This window comes from Balaenoptera ricei, chromosome 3 (genome assembly GCF_028023285.1).
Source record: "Balaenoptera ricei isolate mBalRic1 chromosome 3, mBalRic1.hap2, whole genome shotgun sequence".
In the NCBI taxonomy this organism is placed as follows: domain Eukaryota; kingdom Metazoa; phylum Chordata; class Mammalia; order Artiodactyla; family Balaenopteridae; genus Balaenoptera; species Balaenoptera ricei.
Window position 1 is genome coordinate 95,532,611 of NC_082641.1, and position 18,344 is coordinate 95,550,954.

An 18,344-nucleotide genomic window follows, 5' to 3' on the forward strand; every position below is an offset into this window, starting at 1 on the left:
AAAGGTCGGTAGGCAACGTCCCAGTGAGCCGCCGGGTGCGCAGGCGCCCCTATGCTTCGAGCTCCGGCCTGGAGCTGTTTCCGCTTCCCTCCGCGCCGACCCCGCCCAGGCCCCGCCCTATCCAGGCCCTGCCCCGCAGCTCCGGGGCGCGCGCGGGGGCGCGCGCGTGTGCGGGAGGGGGCGGGTGGGGAAGGATCGCCAGCGAGATCCCAAGGCGAGGCTTGCGCTCGCGCTCCCGCCCCCGCCCTGGCCCCCAGCTCCCACCCGGTCGGCCCGGCTCAGCCATGATCAAGGCGATCCTAATCTTTAACAACCACGGGAAGCCGCGGCTCTCCAAGTTCTACCAGCCCTACGTGAGTACCCCGCTGCCGCCGATTCGGGCTAGGGGGAGTCGTTGGCGGCCGGCGGCGCCCTCAGGGCGACCCCCTCAAGCGCGCCGCGGCCCTTCTCGCGCCCCAGCCGTCTCGCGCTCCGGGCTGTCAGCCTCCCGGTGGGTGTGCCGGGTGCCCACCTCCCGCCGCGCTCCCTTCCTCCGACGTGGCTCTGCCCAGGTGGCTCCTCCGCCTGTCTGTGGGCTGGGTGGCTTCCCGGCTGCGCGGGCGAGGCCCTGGAGACTTCCCGGTGCGGGGCCGAAGCCAGTCGGTCAGCCGCAGCCCCCCTGTGCCCGAGAGCCCACCCGGCGCTCTCGCCGATCTGCAGCCCGCGGATTCTGTTAGCAGCCGAGGGAGACGGCGCGGAGCCGGCAGGTCTCGCAGCCCCACCTCCGTGACTCCCAGCCTTTCCTGGTGGACTTCTTTCTCTTCTCTTGTGGACGGATGGGCTACTGGTTTTCGCTGCCATCCTGTCGTCACGCAGGAACTTTGGCTTCCTGCGTTTGGAGACCTGCACGCTCAGACAGTCTCTCCAGTAGGTTGCCTTACGGGATCGACTGCCCCTGACTTTCAGGTGTCTCCTTTTTAACCAAAAAGATAAGTGAGGACCTAACGTTTTTATGTGGCTTTGCCCCCAGTGGCTGCAATTTATCTACTCCTGCAATAACTGGCGAGGATTGTAGTTTGACTAGTTAGAACTGTGATGCTATACCTGAAAGTTACCATTTCAGCGGCTGGTTTGGCATTTTTCTACGCAAGGGAGTTTGCCCTAATTTATAGTTTTTCTTTCTCCTTACGAAGAATAGTAATATTTGTTAAACTCTTTTAGAAGTGTAAATATTGTTGAAAAATGCAGAAGGTTTTAAGGTAGTGAAGATAAGTAATTTATCAGTGTTTGAGGGAGGGTTACAGACAGATGTGCTTATCTGAGGGCATAATTCACCACTATGTAGAACACAATATTAGGCTCTCAGTGGTGGGATTAATGTAGAGATAATACCTATTGCGTAGTATTGGGCATTTTGCTTAGAGCCAAAAAATGAGCTTTCAGTTAAATACTGAAAGTGTGCCAAGGCTAACACTTTTATGCAGATAAATCCCAGATGGAAATCATTCCTGCCGTTAAAAATTAAATGTGAAATGTCACTTTGCCTAAAATGATAATGCAGTCTGTGGAGGTGTTAGCTGAAGTGAGAAATCTTGAGCTCATTTCCTTAAGTAGTTTTGCTTTTGCTGGCGATAAAGAATATTTTCTACTACTCTTGATTGGTTTTAGTGTAGCATAATTTAAATACTAATGCTCTAAGAATTCTACATCATTCTTTAATCCAGGATAAAATTCTAGTTGATTCTTCAGAGTGGAAAAAATCCCCTTGACTTTACATTGTTACCTATTTGCCTAAAATATAGTACTGTACTGGCCTTTATTGAAGGAATCTTTCTTTTAGTCATTTTGCCCGTGCCATCCATTTGCAGTGTAGAAACAGTGTGTTCCAGTAGTGAAACAATTTTAAAATGTGTTTTTCCATATCTCCACTTAATAACTAAGCACTATTCAAAGTAGAAGGTTTCGTGGCTAATCTATAGTATCAGTGTAACCACTTCTGTAGTGTAGAATTTAACCACGTACAGAAAAATGTATTGAATTTGGAAATCCAGGAATACATCTTTCTCTTGTCCAACAATGGCAACAGAAATATCTTTTACCTTTACTCAGTAGGTAGCAGTGAAGGTTAATGTGGGAAGAGACAGTTGTTGCAGCAGTGGCAGCTCTGGTGTCATTTGTGGTCATTGCTACATGACAGTGTTACTGGGGGCAGGGAGCTAAGAGATGTAAAAAAGAAGAATCTAGTGGTTGCTGGTCGTGTGGAAGTGGGGGTGCTAGGAACTGTTATTGGTCTTTTATAAATTGAGTTTTGCCAACTGTGTATTTATTTTTGTCATTCAGGAATAATTTAAGATAATTTATTTATATATTTGCTTTCTCTGATAGATCATAAACTGTTTGAGGGCAGAAATCTTTTTCATTCAGTCAATTCATTTATTCACTCTTTATTCCATTTGTTTGTCAGCAAATGTTGATGTCATGCCTACCATGTGCAGGCAGTGTTTTAAAATTTGGAGGTGAACAAACAGATAACTTCTGCTCTTTCAGCAAGGGCATAGACAAAGCTAATAAGTAGAATATATACCATGCTGGATAATAATAAGTGCTGTGGGAAAAATAGAGCAGCGAAGGGTGATAGGGAATGCAAGGATGACACTTTAAAATAAGGTAGTCAGGTAAGTTTTCACTGAGAAGGGTGATATTTGAGCAAAGACTTGAAGGAGGTGAGAAAGCCAGCCTTGCAGGTATCTGGGGGAAGTTCTTTCCAGGCAGAGGGAGCAGCAGATGCAAAGGCCCTGAGGAGGGAATGCCTGTTTGAAGAAGCTGTCTTATTGGAAGAATAGGTGCCAAGATGACTGGCCTGGCAAAAGTAGACTATGTAAGGAAAGAGGAGTTGGAAATGCAGTCTGTATGTACAGGGCATCAGAGTTTATTCTATTCTCACTGCCTGGAATGTCCTTCCCTTCCACTGCCAAATGTCTAGATTCCAGGCTTAACTCAAACATCACTTAAGCATCCACTGAATCCTTTTACCTTGCTTAAAGACTCCTCTTGGTTCTTAGGATTTTATTTTTATCTTTATTATGGTACAATATTCTATTTCACATCCCAAAATTCCTTGGGGCATCCTATAGATTCCTTAAAGGAAGGTATCAGGTTTTAGATATATTTGTGTTACCCCCAGCAATCAACATTCAGCCTTGAATATAAAGAACTCCATACATCTTTGCTAAATGCATTCATCAGAGTTTCCTAGCTTGAGATGGAGTGTGGATTAGAAATGATTTCCTAAGGTTCCTTCCAACTCTTTTTTTTTGGCTGCGTTTGTCTTCATTGCTGCACGCTGGTTTTCTCTAGTTGCGGTGGGCGGGGCCTACTCTTTGTTGCTGTGTGCGGGCTTCTCATTGCAGCGGCTTCTCTTGTTGAGGAGCGAGGGCTCTAGGCGTGCAGGCTCCAGTAGTTGCAACGCGTGGGCTCAGTAGTTGCAGTGTTCGGGCTCAGTAGTTGTGGCTCGCGGGCTCGGTAGTTGTGGTGCATGGGCTTAGTTGCTCCGTAGCATATGGGATCTTCCCAGACCAGGGCTCAAACCCGTGTGCCCTGCATTGGCAGACGGATTCTTAACCACTGTGCCACCAGGGAAGTCCCCCTTCCAACTCTTAAAATTAAGTCCTGTATTAACTAGAAGTTTTAAGAATCCATGCCTTTAGGACAGAAGTAATGATGAAATAGCTGTCACTGCAACTGTTTCTGTTTTTAGTTGAAAGAAGTCTTTAAGAAGTAGATATCCTCCATAAATAAATAAATTAATTAAAAAAAAAGAAAATCCATAAATAAATAAATAAATAAATTAAAAAAAGAAGAAGTAGATATCCAATAATATTGACAGTTTTTAGTTTAATTTATTAAGGGATATCTACGTGTGTGGCTGGGGTACCAGTTCTGTTCTCTGATAGGATGCTGAGGTTTGAGTCCAACAATAATGATTTGACACTGAGGAGTTTGAAAACTATTTAACCATTTGCCAACCAGTTTCCCTTACTGCATTGGATTTCCATTTTTCATTTATCCTCTCTCATGATACAACAATTTATATGTTCATCTTTACCCTTTAATAGTACAGATTTCCAGTTCCTACTGTAATAGATTTTTAGGTTTGATTGTGCCTCCAACCTGCTGTTATGTGAGGGACATACGAAGTCACACCAGTTTTTCTAAACTGAAGTTTTTGATTCATTCTGCTAGAGTCAGACGTTAAGATTTCAAGGATGGACTCAGAATGCATCCACTTTTTTTTTTTTTAATATCTTTACTGGAGTATAATTGCTTTACAATGGTGTGTTAGTTTCTGCTTTATAACAAAGTGAATCAGTTATACATATACATATATCCCCATATCTCTTCCCTCTTGCATCTCCCTCCCTCCCACCCTCCCTATCCCACCCCTCTAGGTGGTCACAAAGCACTGAGCTGATCTCCCTGTGCTATGCGGCTGCTTCCCACTAGCTATCTATTTTATATTTGGTAGTGTATATATGTCCATGCCACTCTCTCACTTTGTCCCAGCTTACTCTTCCCCCTCCCCATATCGTCAAGTCCATTCTCTAGTAGGTCTGCGTCTTTATTCCCGTCTTGCCCCTAGGTTCTTCATGACCTTTTTTTTTTTTCTCCTTAGATTCCATATATATGTGTTAGCATACAGTATTTGTTTTTCTCTTTCTGACTTACTTTGTTCTGTATGACAGACTCTAGGTCCATCCACCTCACTACAAATAACTCAATTTCGTTTCTTTTTATGGCTGAGTAATATTCCATTGTATATATGTGCCACATCTTCTTTATCCATTCATCTGTTGATGGACACTTAGGTTGCTTCCATGTCCTGGCTATTGTAAATAGAGCGGCAATGAACATTGTGGTACATGACTCTTTTTGAATTATGGTTTTCTCAGGGTATATGCCTGAGGTAGTGGGATCGCTGGGTCATATGGTAGTTCTATTTTTAGTTTTTTAAGGAACCTCCATACTGTTCTCCATAGTGGCTGTATCAATTTACATCAGAATGCATCCACTTTTGTTTTTACCTTCGGTATCCTTGAGCTATGACTGCAGAAGTTCAAATGTTTTTCTTGGTTTGTTTCTTTAATTGATATTTAGCCATAGCAACTTGGCAACAGTAAACTTTAGTGTTTTTATATTTGCTTGGCAATATTTATGTATTACTGTAAATGACTAAGGAGATTGATATTTCATATGCCAGATATATTTTTACATAGCCATCAAGCAAGAAAAAAAAAGCTCTTGGGTTATGATTCTCATGTTATTAATGCACCATGGCGTATCCTTTGGTGAATATCTGTAATGAAATAAAAGTTTTTTTTTTATATTAATTATCTTAGTTGTGTCTACACATATAAAAAATTGTGTATGTATAAGCATGCACACAAAGTGCAAACAGGAAAGTTTTCAAACTCTTACATACACGAGTTGTCTCAATATTCTTATAAACTATGTCCGATTATTAAGCTGTTTGTCAACCAAATGCAAGCCCTAGAAGGAACTCTGATTGTTCTTTCCTTTTTTTTGAATGTATTTACATAAAAAATATAAAGTGTAAGTATGTATAACTTTTTTTCTTTTTAAAAGATCTTTAAGAAAGATGCATTGGTGTTTACTGATGTCTTTTTTGGGTAGCTATTAAGACAACGTGACAGATGGGATACTTAAACTTATTTTTATGATGGAGATGTAGTTGTCAACAGTTCTAAGTATTAATTAAGGTATTAACACATATTAACATATAGTATTCGACTTTTGTTAACAAGATAATTCAAAATGATTTGATTTCCTTCCATATGGGTTAGGATGCTTTTGGCTACGTAAGTTGGGTTGTATGTAACCTGACTCAAATTTGCTTAAGAAGAACTTTGTTAGGATACGGAATAGGAAGTGCAGACTAGTAGACAAACTACAAAATTATTTGATTCAGCAAATCAATGATTTCATCACAGATCCAGTTTCTTTCTCTTTCTCTGCCCTCCTTTTCACAAAATTGATGTCCAAAGGCTGATTTCCTCCTTGAAATCAGTTGTAATCAATAAAATGCACAAGGAGAGAGTGATCTGTTCCTGTAATCCTGGGCTGTGTCTTTCCCTTCAGCCTGGTTAGTTCTACCCAAGACCAGTAACAGCTTATACGAATGGGGATCCACCCTTGTAGCTGAGGAAGGTGGAAACATGAAGAAAATTGGTATTCTGTTGGAAAGGTGGAAGAGAAGAGTGGATGTGGGTAGGCAAAAAAGTGTCCACTATTCTCTCTTCATTAGCTCACATTATTTCTTTTGAATAGGTAGTTTCTTCGTCTGTAATTTTAGATTGCTTCTGAGGATGTTACTATCAGGAATGGTTCTTGATAATACGTGGTTCTGAACATGTGCCACAAAAGATCTTAGTTCAAGGTATTCCTTACACCAATGGATCATTGAAAAATTCAAATTCTAATATAATCACCATTTTTGTGGGTAGTATGCTTGAAAACTTGCTTTTAAAAAATTAAGATGAATAAACCTGTTGAAAATTGTATTGAAAGGAAGAAATAAAATGTTCACCATTACAGTGATTTTTTTGGTTTGGGGGAAAAGGTTATAAATAGGACAGCGTTATAGTTCATTCCTCTGCCTTTCAGGACTGAGAAAGGTCTTGTATAACGTGGCTGTATTATGTTTCTTTAGTAAAGTTGATTGTTCAATTATTTATTGTTTTAATTTTTAAATAAGTTTCTTTATTGTGATTACATGGAAAATATTTAAGTATTAAGGTCACTGGGGGACTTCTGTGGCAATGCAGTGGTTAAGACTCCATGCTGCAGGGGGCACGGGTTCGATCCCTGGTTGGGGAACTAAGATCCCACATGCCACATGGCGTGACCAAAAAAAAAAAAAAAGATTACTAGGGACATCCTTGATTTCACCACCCATCGATAACTATTGATATTGTATTTCTTGTTTATTTTTTCTTAAATTTTTTCTTCCAGAATATTTCAATGAAGAGTATATACCTTTTAGACATTACTAACACAAAGAATGCATTGAAGCTGTTGTTGGTTTTATGGAACATTTGTGGCTTTAAGATAACCAAATATCTGGTTAATGTCTGGCTGTTCTGTTGTTAAATGTTTAAAAATACAATAGTGTATGTTAATTGCACTTTAATAATTTGCATGTATTTTTTTCTCTGTGTATATCTTTTTTTTTCCCCACATAGTTTAACTTCTGTAAGTAACCTGAGTGTATCAGGGACCTTCCCTTTTTTGATCCCAAAGGGCAATATTTGCTAATTTTTGTTATAAAGTCAAAGAATTCATTCTTTAACCCTTGGAGTTGTCTTTGTGCTTTTTGGGTTAGGATTTCTTCACTGCTGCTGCTAAGCCAAGGTGATTCTGAGTTGTAGACCACCGAGAGGAGCCAGTCCCCTTCCAGTTTCTTGTGTAAAACTCTCACATTAGGATAAATTACACATGTTTTTTCCTTGCCCATTCAGCCCTATCAGCCTTCCGCTTACCAAATTCTTTGAACTGCAATACAGACAAACAACTTTATTTACTGAAGGATCAGGCAACTCTCAAGAATACTGCAGTGTAGGAGGAGTAAAGGCCGGTATTCTAGCTATCAGGTGTTAAGTTCTTAAGTCTCCAAGGGGAGGCACATCTGGACTTAGTCCTTTGAAAGTAGGAGCGGCCTTTTTCGATACTATCTGACCTGTCCATTGCACTCTCTATGCTCTTTTCCTCTGCCCATATTCCTTCAACAGATATCTATTTGTTGTTTGTATGCCCCTGTTCTAAGCACTGCTAATATTGTAATGAGTAAGACTGATGTCCTTCCTGCCCTATGAGTTTACATTCTAGTGATAGGAAATAAGCAATAAACAAATTATGTAACAACTGTGATTAGTCTGTGAAAAAAAATGAAACAGTGTAGGGGGATAGAGAATGATGGGGGAAAGGCTCTCTTAAATAAAATCATCAAGGAAAGCCTCTTTAAAAACCCGACATTTGAGAAGAGAACTGAATGAGGTGAGGGAGTGTTTGAGAACAGCTAAGGAAAGAATGTTTCAGGCAGAAAGAGGTTCAGGATCCCTCAGATGGGTCCAAAATTTGTGTTGAGGAATAACAAGAAGGCAAGTTGAGTGATCACAGGTAAGAGTGGCAAGAGATGAAGTCAGAGAGAAAGATAGGGACAGATCATGCCCATATGCCAAATCACACAGTCTCTTCGAGTCTTTCAGTCTGATGACATCATCCCTAACACGCTCTCCACAAGAAGTATTTCTCCTTGAATCCCACTTGTATTTTGCACAATTGAACAATGCCTCTGGCCTCTGCAGGAGAGTCAGTGATGCTCAGTAATGAGACTCTGCTCAATTATTTTCTTCTCTACCTGGTTTGGAGAGGTAGGAGAGCTAACCCAGTGAATGAAGGTAAAAGTGAGTGCTCAATTCTGTGCAGCCTCTATACTAATGAGACCAGTGATCAAGCTGGTTTCGTTTCCTAAGTAACCTGTGAAGTAATACAAGAAGAAAAGCATTTATTTGTCCCAGACATCTCACAGCCTTAATTATAGATGAGCAAAGTTTATGTGAAGCCCACTAAACCACCTCTAATATTGTGCGGAGAAGCATTTACATCCTTCCTGCTTTGCTTCGAGCCTTGTAATTCAAGAATCAGTAGCTGTCAGTCATTGTTCCCTTTGTTACCCAGAAGGAGAGGGCTCTTTATCTGTATGTCAGACCCACTGAATTGTTTTGATTACTATGTGCTGTCTAATTAAGTGGGGAAGATTGCTAGTTCATCCCACCACACATATATTCTTCCATTTCCTGTCATCAACATATCTGATGACCCTGTCATCAATATATATAGTTCATCCCACCACACATATATTCTTCCATTTCCTGTCATCAATATATCTGAGTGTGATTGTTATAAAATAATTTTTTTATGGTGCTAAAATATATGTAATGTGAAATTTACCATTTTAGGAAGTATATAGCTCTGTGGCATTAAGTAAATTCTCAGTGTTGTGTAACCATCACTAACTCTCCATCTTCAGAACTTTTTCATCTTCCCCACTTGAAACTTTGTACACTGTTAAACACTTAACTCCCCATTCTCCCCTTCTCCCAGCCACTGGTAACCACCATTCTCCTTTCTGTCTCAATGAATTTGACTACTCTAGGAATCTCATGAAAGAGGAATTATACAATGTTTGTCCTCTTATGACTGGCTTATTTCACTTAGTATGATGTCTTCAGAGGTTTAACTATGTTGTCAAATGTGTCGAAATTTCATTCCTTTTTAAGGCTGAATAATATTCCATTGCATATATGTATGTGCCACACATTGTTTATCCATTTATCTGTTAGTGGATCCTTGGGTTGCTTCCACTTTCTGGCTGTTGTGAATAATGCTGCTGTGAACAAGGGTCATAGGATACATTTCTCTACTGACTAGTAACGTTGAGCATCTTCTCATGTGTTTACTGATCATTTGTATAGCTTCTTTGGATAAATGTCTGTTTAAGTACTTTGCCCATTTTATAATCTGGCTGTTTGATTTTTTGTTGTTGAGCTGTTCTTTATACATTCTGGATATCTATCCCTTATCAGATATATGATTTGCAAATATTTTCTCCCAATCAGTGGTTTGCTTTTTCACCCAAGGAATGGTATCCTTTTTCAAAGGATAGTGTCCTTTGATGCACAAAAGGTTTTAATTTTGGTGAGGTCCAGCTTACCTTTTTTGTTTTTCTCCTGTGCTTTTGGTGTTATATCCAGAAAATAATTTTTTAATGACTACATAATAGTTTGTTGTATAGTGTATCATAATTTATTTAACCAGACTTCTACTGTGGACTTTTATTTTGAAAAATGTTTTTTTAAATGAAGATTGAATAAGAAAATACTTATAAAACCTGATGCATAATAAAGACTCAATACTTGTTACCTAAATTAATAATAACTTTTATTACTACTTTTATTATTATTACTTTTATTATTACTACTTCTTTCTAATTCCTATCCTTGGTTGGAAAATTATATAACTTAGGGACTGTAGAACATTCCAGAGATTGTTCTCAGATATTCTTATTTCCTCAAAATGAATTGTAGACCTTGTTTTAGAATGAACTTCCTTCTTATTACATAATACAAAGTCCTACAAGATTCTTCCAGAGAAGAGTTTCATTGAGAGATGTTTTAAGGAGAAAGTTAGCTAAAAAACTTGCCCAGCTTTTTTTTTTTTTTTTAAAGAATTACCTAACATTAAAAAACACTTTAAGATATAATTTATAATTCACATACTATAAAATTCACCCATTGAAAGTGTACAATTCAGTGATTTTTTTTTTTTTTTGGTAATCATGGTTGTGCAACTATCACCATAATCTAAGTTTAGAACGTTTTCATCAAACCAAATGAAACCTCATACCCATTAATAGTCACTCCCCAATCTGTACTCCCCCCAGCCCCTGGCAACCACTGATCTATTTTCTGTGTCTTTAGATTTGCCTCTTCTAGACATTTCATATAAATGAAATCATGAAATATGTAGTCTTTTGTGGTTGGCTTCTTTTCACTTAGCATGATGCTTTCAAGATTCACTCATGTCACAGCACATATCAGTACTGCATTCTTCTTTATGGCCAAGTAATATTCCATTGTATAGATATACCACGTTTGTTTATCCCTTTATCAGTTGATGGGTGTTTGAATTGTTTCTACTTTTTTGGCTGCTATGAATAGTGCTGCTGTGAACATTCATGTGCAAATTTTTCTGTGCACATGTATTTTCACATCTTTTGGGTGTGTATCTAGGAATGGAATTGCTAGGTCATACAGTAACTTTGTTTATTAATTGTTTAAAGAACTACCAGACTGTTCTCCAGATTGTCTATTCCATTTTACATTCCCATCAGCAATGCATGAAGGTTCTAATTTCTCCATATCCTCATTAACTCTTTTTTTAAAAAAATATTTGTTTATTTATTTATTTATTTGGTTGTGCCAAGTCTTTGTTGCAGCAGGTGGGCTCCTTAGTTGCAGTTTACCAGCTCCTTAGTTGTGGCTTGCCAGCTCCTTAGTTGCAGCTCACGGGCTCCTTAGTTGCAGCATGCGAACTCTTAGTTACAGCATGCATGTGGGATCTAGTTCCCTGACCAAGGATTGAACCCAGGACCCCTGCATTGGGAGCACGGAGTCTTCACCACTGCACCACCAGGGAAGTCCCTCATTAACTCTTGTTATTTTATTATATGTCTTTTTGATTCTAGCCGTTCTGGTGAATGTCAAATGGTATCTCATTGTGATTTCGGTTTGTATTTTCCTAATGACACTGACAGTGAGCATCTTTTCATGTGCTTATTGGCTGTTTGCATATCTTTGGAGAAAAGTCCATTCAAATCCTTAGCTTATTTTTAAGTCAGGTTATATGTCTTTTCGTTATCGAGTTTGTAAGAGTTCTTCATATACTCTGGATGCAGGTACCTTACAGATGTATGATTTGTAAATATTTCTTCCTGTTTTGTTGTTTTCACTTTCCTGCTGATAACATTTGCAGTGCAAAGGTTTTTAATTTTGATGTCGTCCAATTTATCTATTTTTTCCTTTGCCTGTGTTTTTTTGCACATCTAAGAAAGATTTGTCGAATCCAAGGTCATATAGGTTAGTACCTATAATTCCTTCCAAGAGTTTTGTAGTTTTCTTATACTTAGGTCTGTGATCCTTTTTGAGTAAGTTTTGTGCAGGGTGTGAGCTAGGGATTAACGTTATTTTTATGCATGTGGCTATCCAGTTTTCCTAGCACCATTTGTGGAAAGACTATTCTTTTCCCATTGAATTGTCTAGATACCTTACTCCAACTTTCCTCCCCAAATTTTACTTTGTTTTTGAGTTTTCAGACCTTTCAACTTCCACCACGGTTCAGGCTCTCACTTTAAATATTTCAAACTCTCAGTCTATCACCTTCTCAGCTGTTTGTTATTTAAATTAAATAATAAGGTTTTGGCCACTGAAAGTGGGAAACATTTTAGTATGTATGGTAGATGTTAATTTTAGAGTGTTAATAATAGCTGTCATTTATTGAGTGCTTTCTTTCTTGTGCTAAGTATTTTTAATACATTTTTATGCATTGTGGGGGAAAATGCCAGAGAGTTCAAAGAAATTTAATGAAATATCTGGGCAAGTGTTAATATAATTTATGTTGCAGGTGCCCTCTTCCCTCCTTGTTGTTTGGGATTTAAGGGTAGCCCCATGATGACTGCTTGTTCTTCATACACTCAGGCTAAAGTGAATCCTACTCGCGTATATCAAGTCTCCAGCCAGACTTCCTACTTGGGAGAGGTCTGGCAAAAAAAAAACACTGAATTTTCTTTGCTGGGGCCTTCTCTTCTTCATGATTCCTAAATGTTGGCGTGCTCTGAGGCTTAGTTTTCAAACTTCTCTTCCTTTTAGGAAAAAGACAGTCCTCTTCCTTTTGCAAAATGAGCTACTTATTATTCCTCATATATGCTTCTCGCTTTTCTTGATTCCATGCTTTGGCCCAAACTTTTCCTTCTGCCTCCAATATCATGAAACTTCACATTCCCTCTTCTCTGCATTTCTGAATTCTATCTGTTCTTTAAGGCAGTTCCTAGATATCTGTCACTTTTCTTTGAAAATAATCTTGCTGCTGAAAATCATTTGTTCCCCTTCTTATAGTATATTATTTGTGCTGTTCTTATGTCAGGGGTTGCCCCCTTTTATTATAAAGACATCTATTTCTTTTTTGAAATATAAAAAAGGCAAGATATAGAACATGAAATAAAAATATTAAGTAGTTATATTCATTTTATTTCTTGCTTTAAGTTCTTTGGGAAAAGAAACTGTTTCTCTTTCATCTTGGTAATTCTTGATATTCTAACATTCAGTGGAGTGAATGAATGCATTTTTTTTTTTTTTTTTTTTTTATTGGCTGCGTTGGGTCTTTGTTGCTGCTCATGGGCTTTCTCTAGTTGCAGCGAGCAGGGGCTACTCTTCGTTGCGGTGCACAGGCTTCAGTAGTTGTGGCTTACGGGCTCTAGGCACGCAGGCTTCAGTAGTTGTGGCACACAGGCTCAGTAGTTGTGGCTTGCGGGCTCTAGAGTGCAGGCTCAGTAGTTGTGGCACACGGGCTTAGTTGCTCCGCGGCATGTGGGATCTTCCCGGACCAGGGCTCGAACTCATGTCCCCTGCATTGGCAGGTGGATTCTTAACCACTGCGCCACCAGGGAAGCCCGAATGAATGCATTTTAAGAAAAAAATTCTTCGTGTGTGGGAGGGAGGGAAGAGGATAATGACATATTTACTGTTTGATTAGAGGAAAGTTTGGGTTTTAAAGTTGCCTTTTATGATATATGTGTAGGAACAAGGAAGAAACATAGGAAAAGATAAGGTTTTATTAGTGGGATACTGAATTTTTAAAATTTAATTTTTAGTATACATTAAGAAGTATTTAAAATAATAAAAGTTGTTGCCTTTATGTAACTCTAGTTGTCTTTAGACTGATGTAATTTAGGAGTTGTGACCGACTTAAATGTATGTATACCTTTGTTATGAAACATAGTGTTAGGAAATCTGAACAGCCCGAGGCAAGCTCCAGGCTTCTTTATGAAAGCTGTTAAATTAAATTGATTTTTAAAGAAAGGGAAGTTGTCTTATGTAAGCAGAGACTTAATTTGTTTAATCTTAACTTAGACTGGTTATTTGATTAAAATTTCAAGACTTCTTACCAGTATTGATTTTCTTAGTTGAGTATTGCTTGGTATTTTAAGAAAGATGATTCCAAGTAGCAGTCTTGAAGTTCATATGAGAAATTCTTTTCACTGTTAAAATAGTGAAACATAATTAAGGTTTAGCATATTTAACCTGTTATTTGTTTATAAACAATAATATAATGCAAAAAGATAACTTTCCTTAAAATAAAACTCCTCTAAGACCTTTACACTATCATTAGAATTCTAACAAGGCCTAGAGGTAGATTTTCTAAAGTAAGTCAGTGTTAATCCATGCTTATTATGTGCCAGCTGTTGTTTTCAAGAGCTTTATGTATATTAACTCAATCTTCAATCTTCACAACAACTCTGTGAGGTAGATACTGTTATTCTTGCTACAAATGAGGAAAACTCAGGCACAGAGAAGTTAAGTAACTTGCTCAAAGTCACCCAGTTAATATAGACCATATTCAGGAATAAACCCCGATAGTCTGGTTGCAGAATCCATACTCTCCTCCCTCCCTTTTTTATTTTTAGTTTGCTTATCAAAGTTATACATTAGCATAGGTTAAAGAATATAATAGTTCTATAAGGTTTATAAGGAAAAAACAACATGCTCTCATTTCCCCCTTCCCACAGGTACGTACTTTTATTTGATAACTCGGTGATTATTACATGTCCCTAAATAACATGCTTGTTTTGTTGCCTGATTTTTCACTTGTGGGCATGATCTGTTGACTTCTGCTATTGAAAATGATTATTTAGCTCTTTTTCCACCCCTTCCGCCCAGCATCTGCATCCTACCAGTCCTTTCATAGTTACTTCATAATTTTGATTAGATCAGTATTTGGTGTTTACATTAATTTCTTGTGTAAACATCCTCAGCTGAACCATGTTGTAAACTGTGCTTAGTTTTTCCTTTCCTGACATTTCATTTTCCTTGCAGGTACAGTCGCCTTTTCCTTTGATCAAGTTTTTTATTTACTTATCACGAATTCATGTCTTTGCCATTTGTCTCAGTCATATACATCTTCTATCAGTTTCATGTTCCTGAAGAAATCCCTCCTGGAATCCTTTGACTAGGTCCAACCTGGACCTGTTTTATGGAAGTCATATTAGGATCTTTGTTATCTTAGGTATTCCTTTTGCCTATTCCTGTGTTGGATCCCTTGTTGCTTGATTTTTTTGGTTTATTACCTTACCATGGTGGAGCTTACAGGAGTTATCCTCCAGTAACTTCTTGAGAAAGGTCATGGGAGGTAGATTTTTTTTGAGATCTTGCATGTCTGAAAAGAGTATAACTTTACATTGACTGCCTATAGAATTCTTGGTTGGAAATAACTTTTCCTCAGAATTTTGGTGGCATTGCTGTATTACCTTTTAGTTTCCAGTATTGTTATCGAAAAGCCTGATGCAACTCTGATTACCTGTTCTTTGTGTATGATCTGTTTTTACTGTCCAGAAAATATGTAGAGTCCTGTTTGTCAGCAATTTCTAAAGTTTCCTAGACCCTTGCTATGAGTCTGTTTTCATTAGTTGTGCTGGATCCTTGATGGGCTCTTTAATTCTGGCAGTTCTTGTTTCTTTCCTTGAAAAATTTCTCAGTTTGCTCTCTTCTCTTTTTGAATCTCCTTTTATTCAGCATTTCTCTGGACTGTTGTTCTACTTTTGTTATCCTTTCTCTTCTATTTTCTATCTTTCCGCCCTTTGGTCCTATTTTTTGAATGATTTTCTCACTTTATTTTCCAGTCTTTCCCCCAAATTTTAAAATTTCTCCGTATATTTTTAATTTACGTGAACTCTTTTTAAAAAATTTCTGAATGTTACTGTTTTGTGGTATGCTGTTCCTGTTTCATAGTTGGATTATCTTTTCTTATCTCTCTGGTATTAATTATATATACTTAAAAATTTTCTTCTTCCTACTTGGTTTGTTTCCTCTCCGTTGCTTTTCTCCCCTACTTTTGTCCGTAGCTTTTATGTTCGAGCTGTCTTCAGATGTCCACTAATCTTTGGTTGACTTCTGTGTAAAGATAGGATACTGAAAACTAATTGGAAACGCTGAATCCATGAGTAGAGGTTATCTATATGAGCTTTACTTGAGACACTGTGGCTAGGCAGTTTAGCCAGGGTAACAATTGCTGTAACAACAATCCCCCCAGTCTTAGTGCCTTAACACAAAAAAAGTTTATTTCTCACTCACATAAAGTATAGTATTGGTGTTTCTGATCAGCTAGAACCTTCTTTGTGGGCATTTATTTGTCATTCTTGAGATGGTGTCAATGGAACTTCTGCATCTAGTTAACATGGAAGATTGTGCAGGAATTTTTATGAGTGAGGCTTAGATGGTGTATTGTTTTCTTTAATTTATTTTATTTATTTATTTTTGGCTGCATTGGGTCTTCGTTGCTGCATGCGGGCTTTCTCTAGTTGGGGCGAGCGGGGGCTACTCTTTGTTGCGGTGCGCAGGCTTCTTATTGCAGTGGCTTCTCTTGTTGCAGAGCACAGGCTAGGCATGCGGGCTTCAGTAGTTGTGGCATGTGGGCTCAGTAGTTGTGGCTCACAGGCTCTAGAGCGCAGGTTGAGTAGTTGTGGCACACAGGCTTAGTTGCTCCGCAGCATGTGGGATCTTCCCAGACCAGGGCTCGAACCTGTGTCCCCTGCATTGGCAGGCGGATTCTTAACCACTGCGCCATCAGGGAAGCCCCTAGATGGTGTATTTTTTTTTAAATTTTAAAAATATTTTTAAAATTAAAAGAAGTTTTGTTTGAAGTATAGTTGATTTACAATGTTGTGCCAGTCTTTGCTGTACAGCGAAGTGACACAGTTAAACACATGTAGACATTCTTTTTCTAACATTCTTTTCCATTATGGTTTATCACAGGATATTGAATATAGTTCCCTGTGTTATACAGTAGGAGCTTGCTTATCCATCCTATATATAGTAGTTTACATCTGCTAATCCCAAACTCCCAGTACTTCCCTCCCCCACCCACCCACCTCCCCTTTGGCAACCACAGGTCTGTTCTCTATGTCTGTGAAACTGTTTCTGATTTGTAGATAGGTTCCTTTGTGCCATACTTTAGATTCCACATATAAGTGATATCATATGGTGATATCTTATCATTTGTCTTTCTATTTCTGACTTCACTTAGTATGATAATCTCTAGTTGCATCCATGTTGCTGCAAATGGCATTATTTCATTCTTTTTATGGCTGAGTATTTTTCCTTTGTGTATATGTACCACATCTTCTTTATCCATTCATCTGTCCATGGACATTTAGGTTGTTTCCATGTTTGGGCTATTGTGAATAGTGCTGCTATAAACATACGGGTGCATGTATCTGTTTGAGTTATAGTTTTGTCCGGGTATATGCCCAGGAGTGGGATTGTTGGATCATATGGTAATTCTATTTTTAGTTTACTGAGGAACCTCCATACTCTTCTCCATAGTGGCTGCACCAGCTTATCAATACATTGGCACCAACACTATAGGAGGGTTCCTTTTTCTCCACACCCTCACCAGCATTTGTTATTTGTAGACTTTTTAATGATGGCCATTCTGACTGGTGTGAGGTGGTACTTCACTATAGTTTTGATTTGCATTTAAAGAAAACATACAGATGACCAGTAGGTACATGGACAGTATATTTTTAACAACTGGCTCACCTGGGAGGAAAGAACTCTATTTTGTAGTATTGGCTACATGATGTAAGTACTCCATTATGGTCAGTTTCATGCTACCAGCATGATATAGTGACATCATGTGACTGAATGCAGAAATGGGAAGAGATACGCACTGTTGGTTTTCAGTTGTGCCAGCTCTGGTATGCCACTGCAACTGCCTACCACATCACGTTGTCCAAAACTGAGTTGTATGGCTCCCTTAAATTCAAGGGAGAATGGAAAATATTCTTGAATTGTGTGCTTGGGAAGTAGAGTTTGGTGAACAGATAACAGTTTCTGCCAAAGTTGGAACCTCCGATGTCATTAACTTTAGATCTAGGTACAGTTCCTGGAGAAGTTTGTTCCAGGCTTCAGTCCAGAGGGTGAAGAAGGCCTAACTGTAGGAATTCTGGGAACTGATTGAAGAAAAGGACTAGGGATTTCAACATCTGGCTTGTTGACATTTTCTTAACCCCTCTGTTTTCAGTATGACCTGGTATTCACTTATACTGCTTCTCTAACAAATGACCACAAACTCAGTGACTTAAAAACAATGCAAATTTGCAGGCATACCTCATTTTATTGCACTTTGCTTTATTGCACTTTACTGATACTGTAGTTTTTACAAATTGAAGATTTGTGGCAACCCTGCCTCAAGCCAAGTCTGTTGGCGCCATTTTTTCTAACAGCATTTGCTCACTTGTGCCTCTATGTCATATTTTGGTAATTCTCGCAATATTTCAAATTTTTTCATTATTATTATCTTTGTGATAGTGATCTGAGATAGTGATCATTGATGTTACTGTTGTAATTGTTTTGGGATGCCACGAACCGCACACAGATAAGAGAGCGAACCAAATGTGTGTGTTCTGACTGCTCCACTCACCAGCCAATCCCCTATCTCTCTCCCACTTCTTGGGC

General features: G+C 38.7%; 1 protein-coding gene across 3 annotated transcripts in view; it reads left to right on the top strand.

The window, feature by feature from the left end:
- Window position 1: 1 nt before the first annotated feature.
- Window positions 2–18,344, top strand: part of AP3S1 (adaptor related protein complex 3 subunit sigma 1) — a 68,711-nt gene continuing 50,368 nt past the window's right edge. The window contains exon 1 of one of the 3 annotated variants that reach the window (XM_059916913.1): window positions 2–353. In XM_059916913.1, the coding sequence (XP_059772896.1) occupies window positions 285–353 (69 nt within the window). In that variant the 5' untranslated portion in view covers window positions 2–284. The remainder of the gene's footprint in view (window positions 354–18,344) is intronic. The other 2 variants (XM_059916912.1, XM_059916914.1) reach the window with 2 other exon arrangements.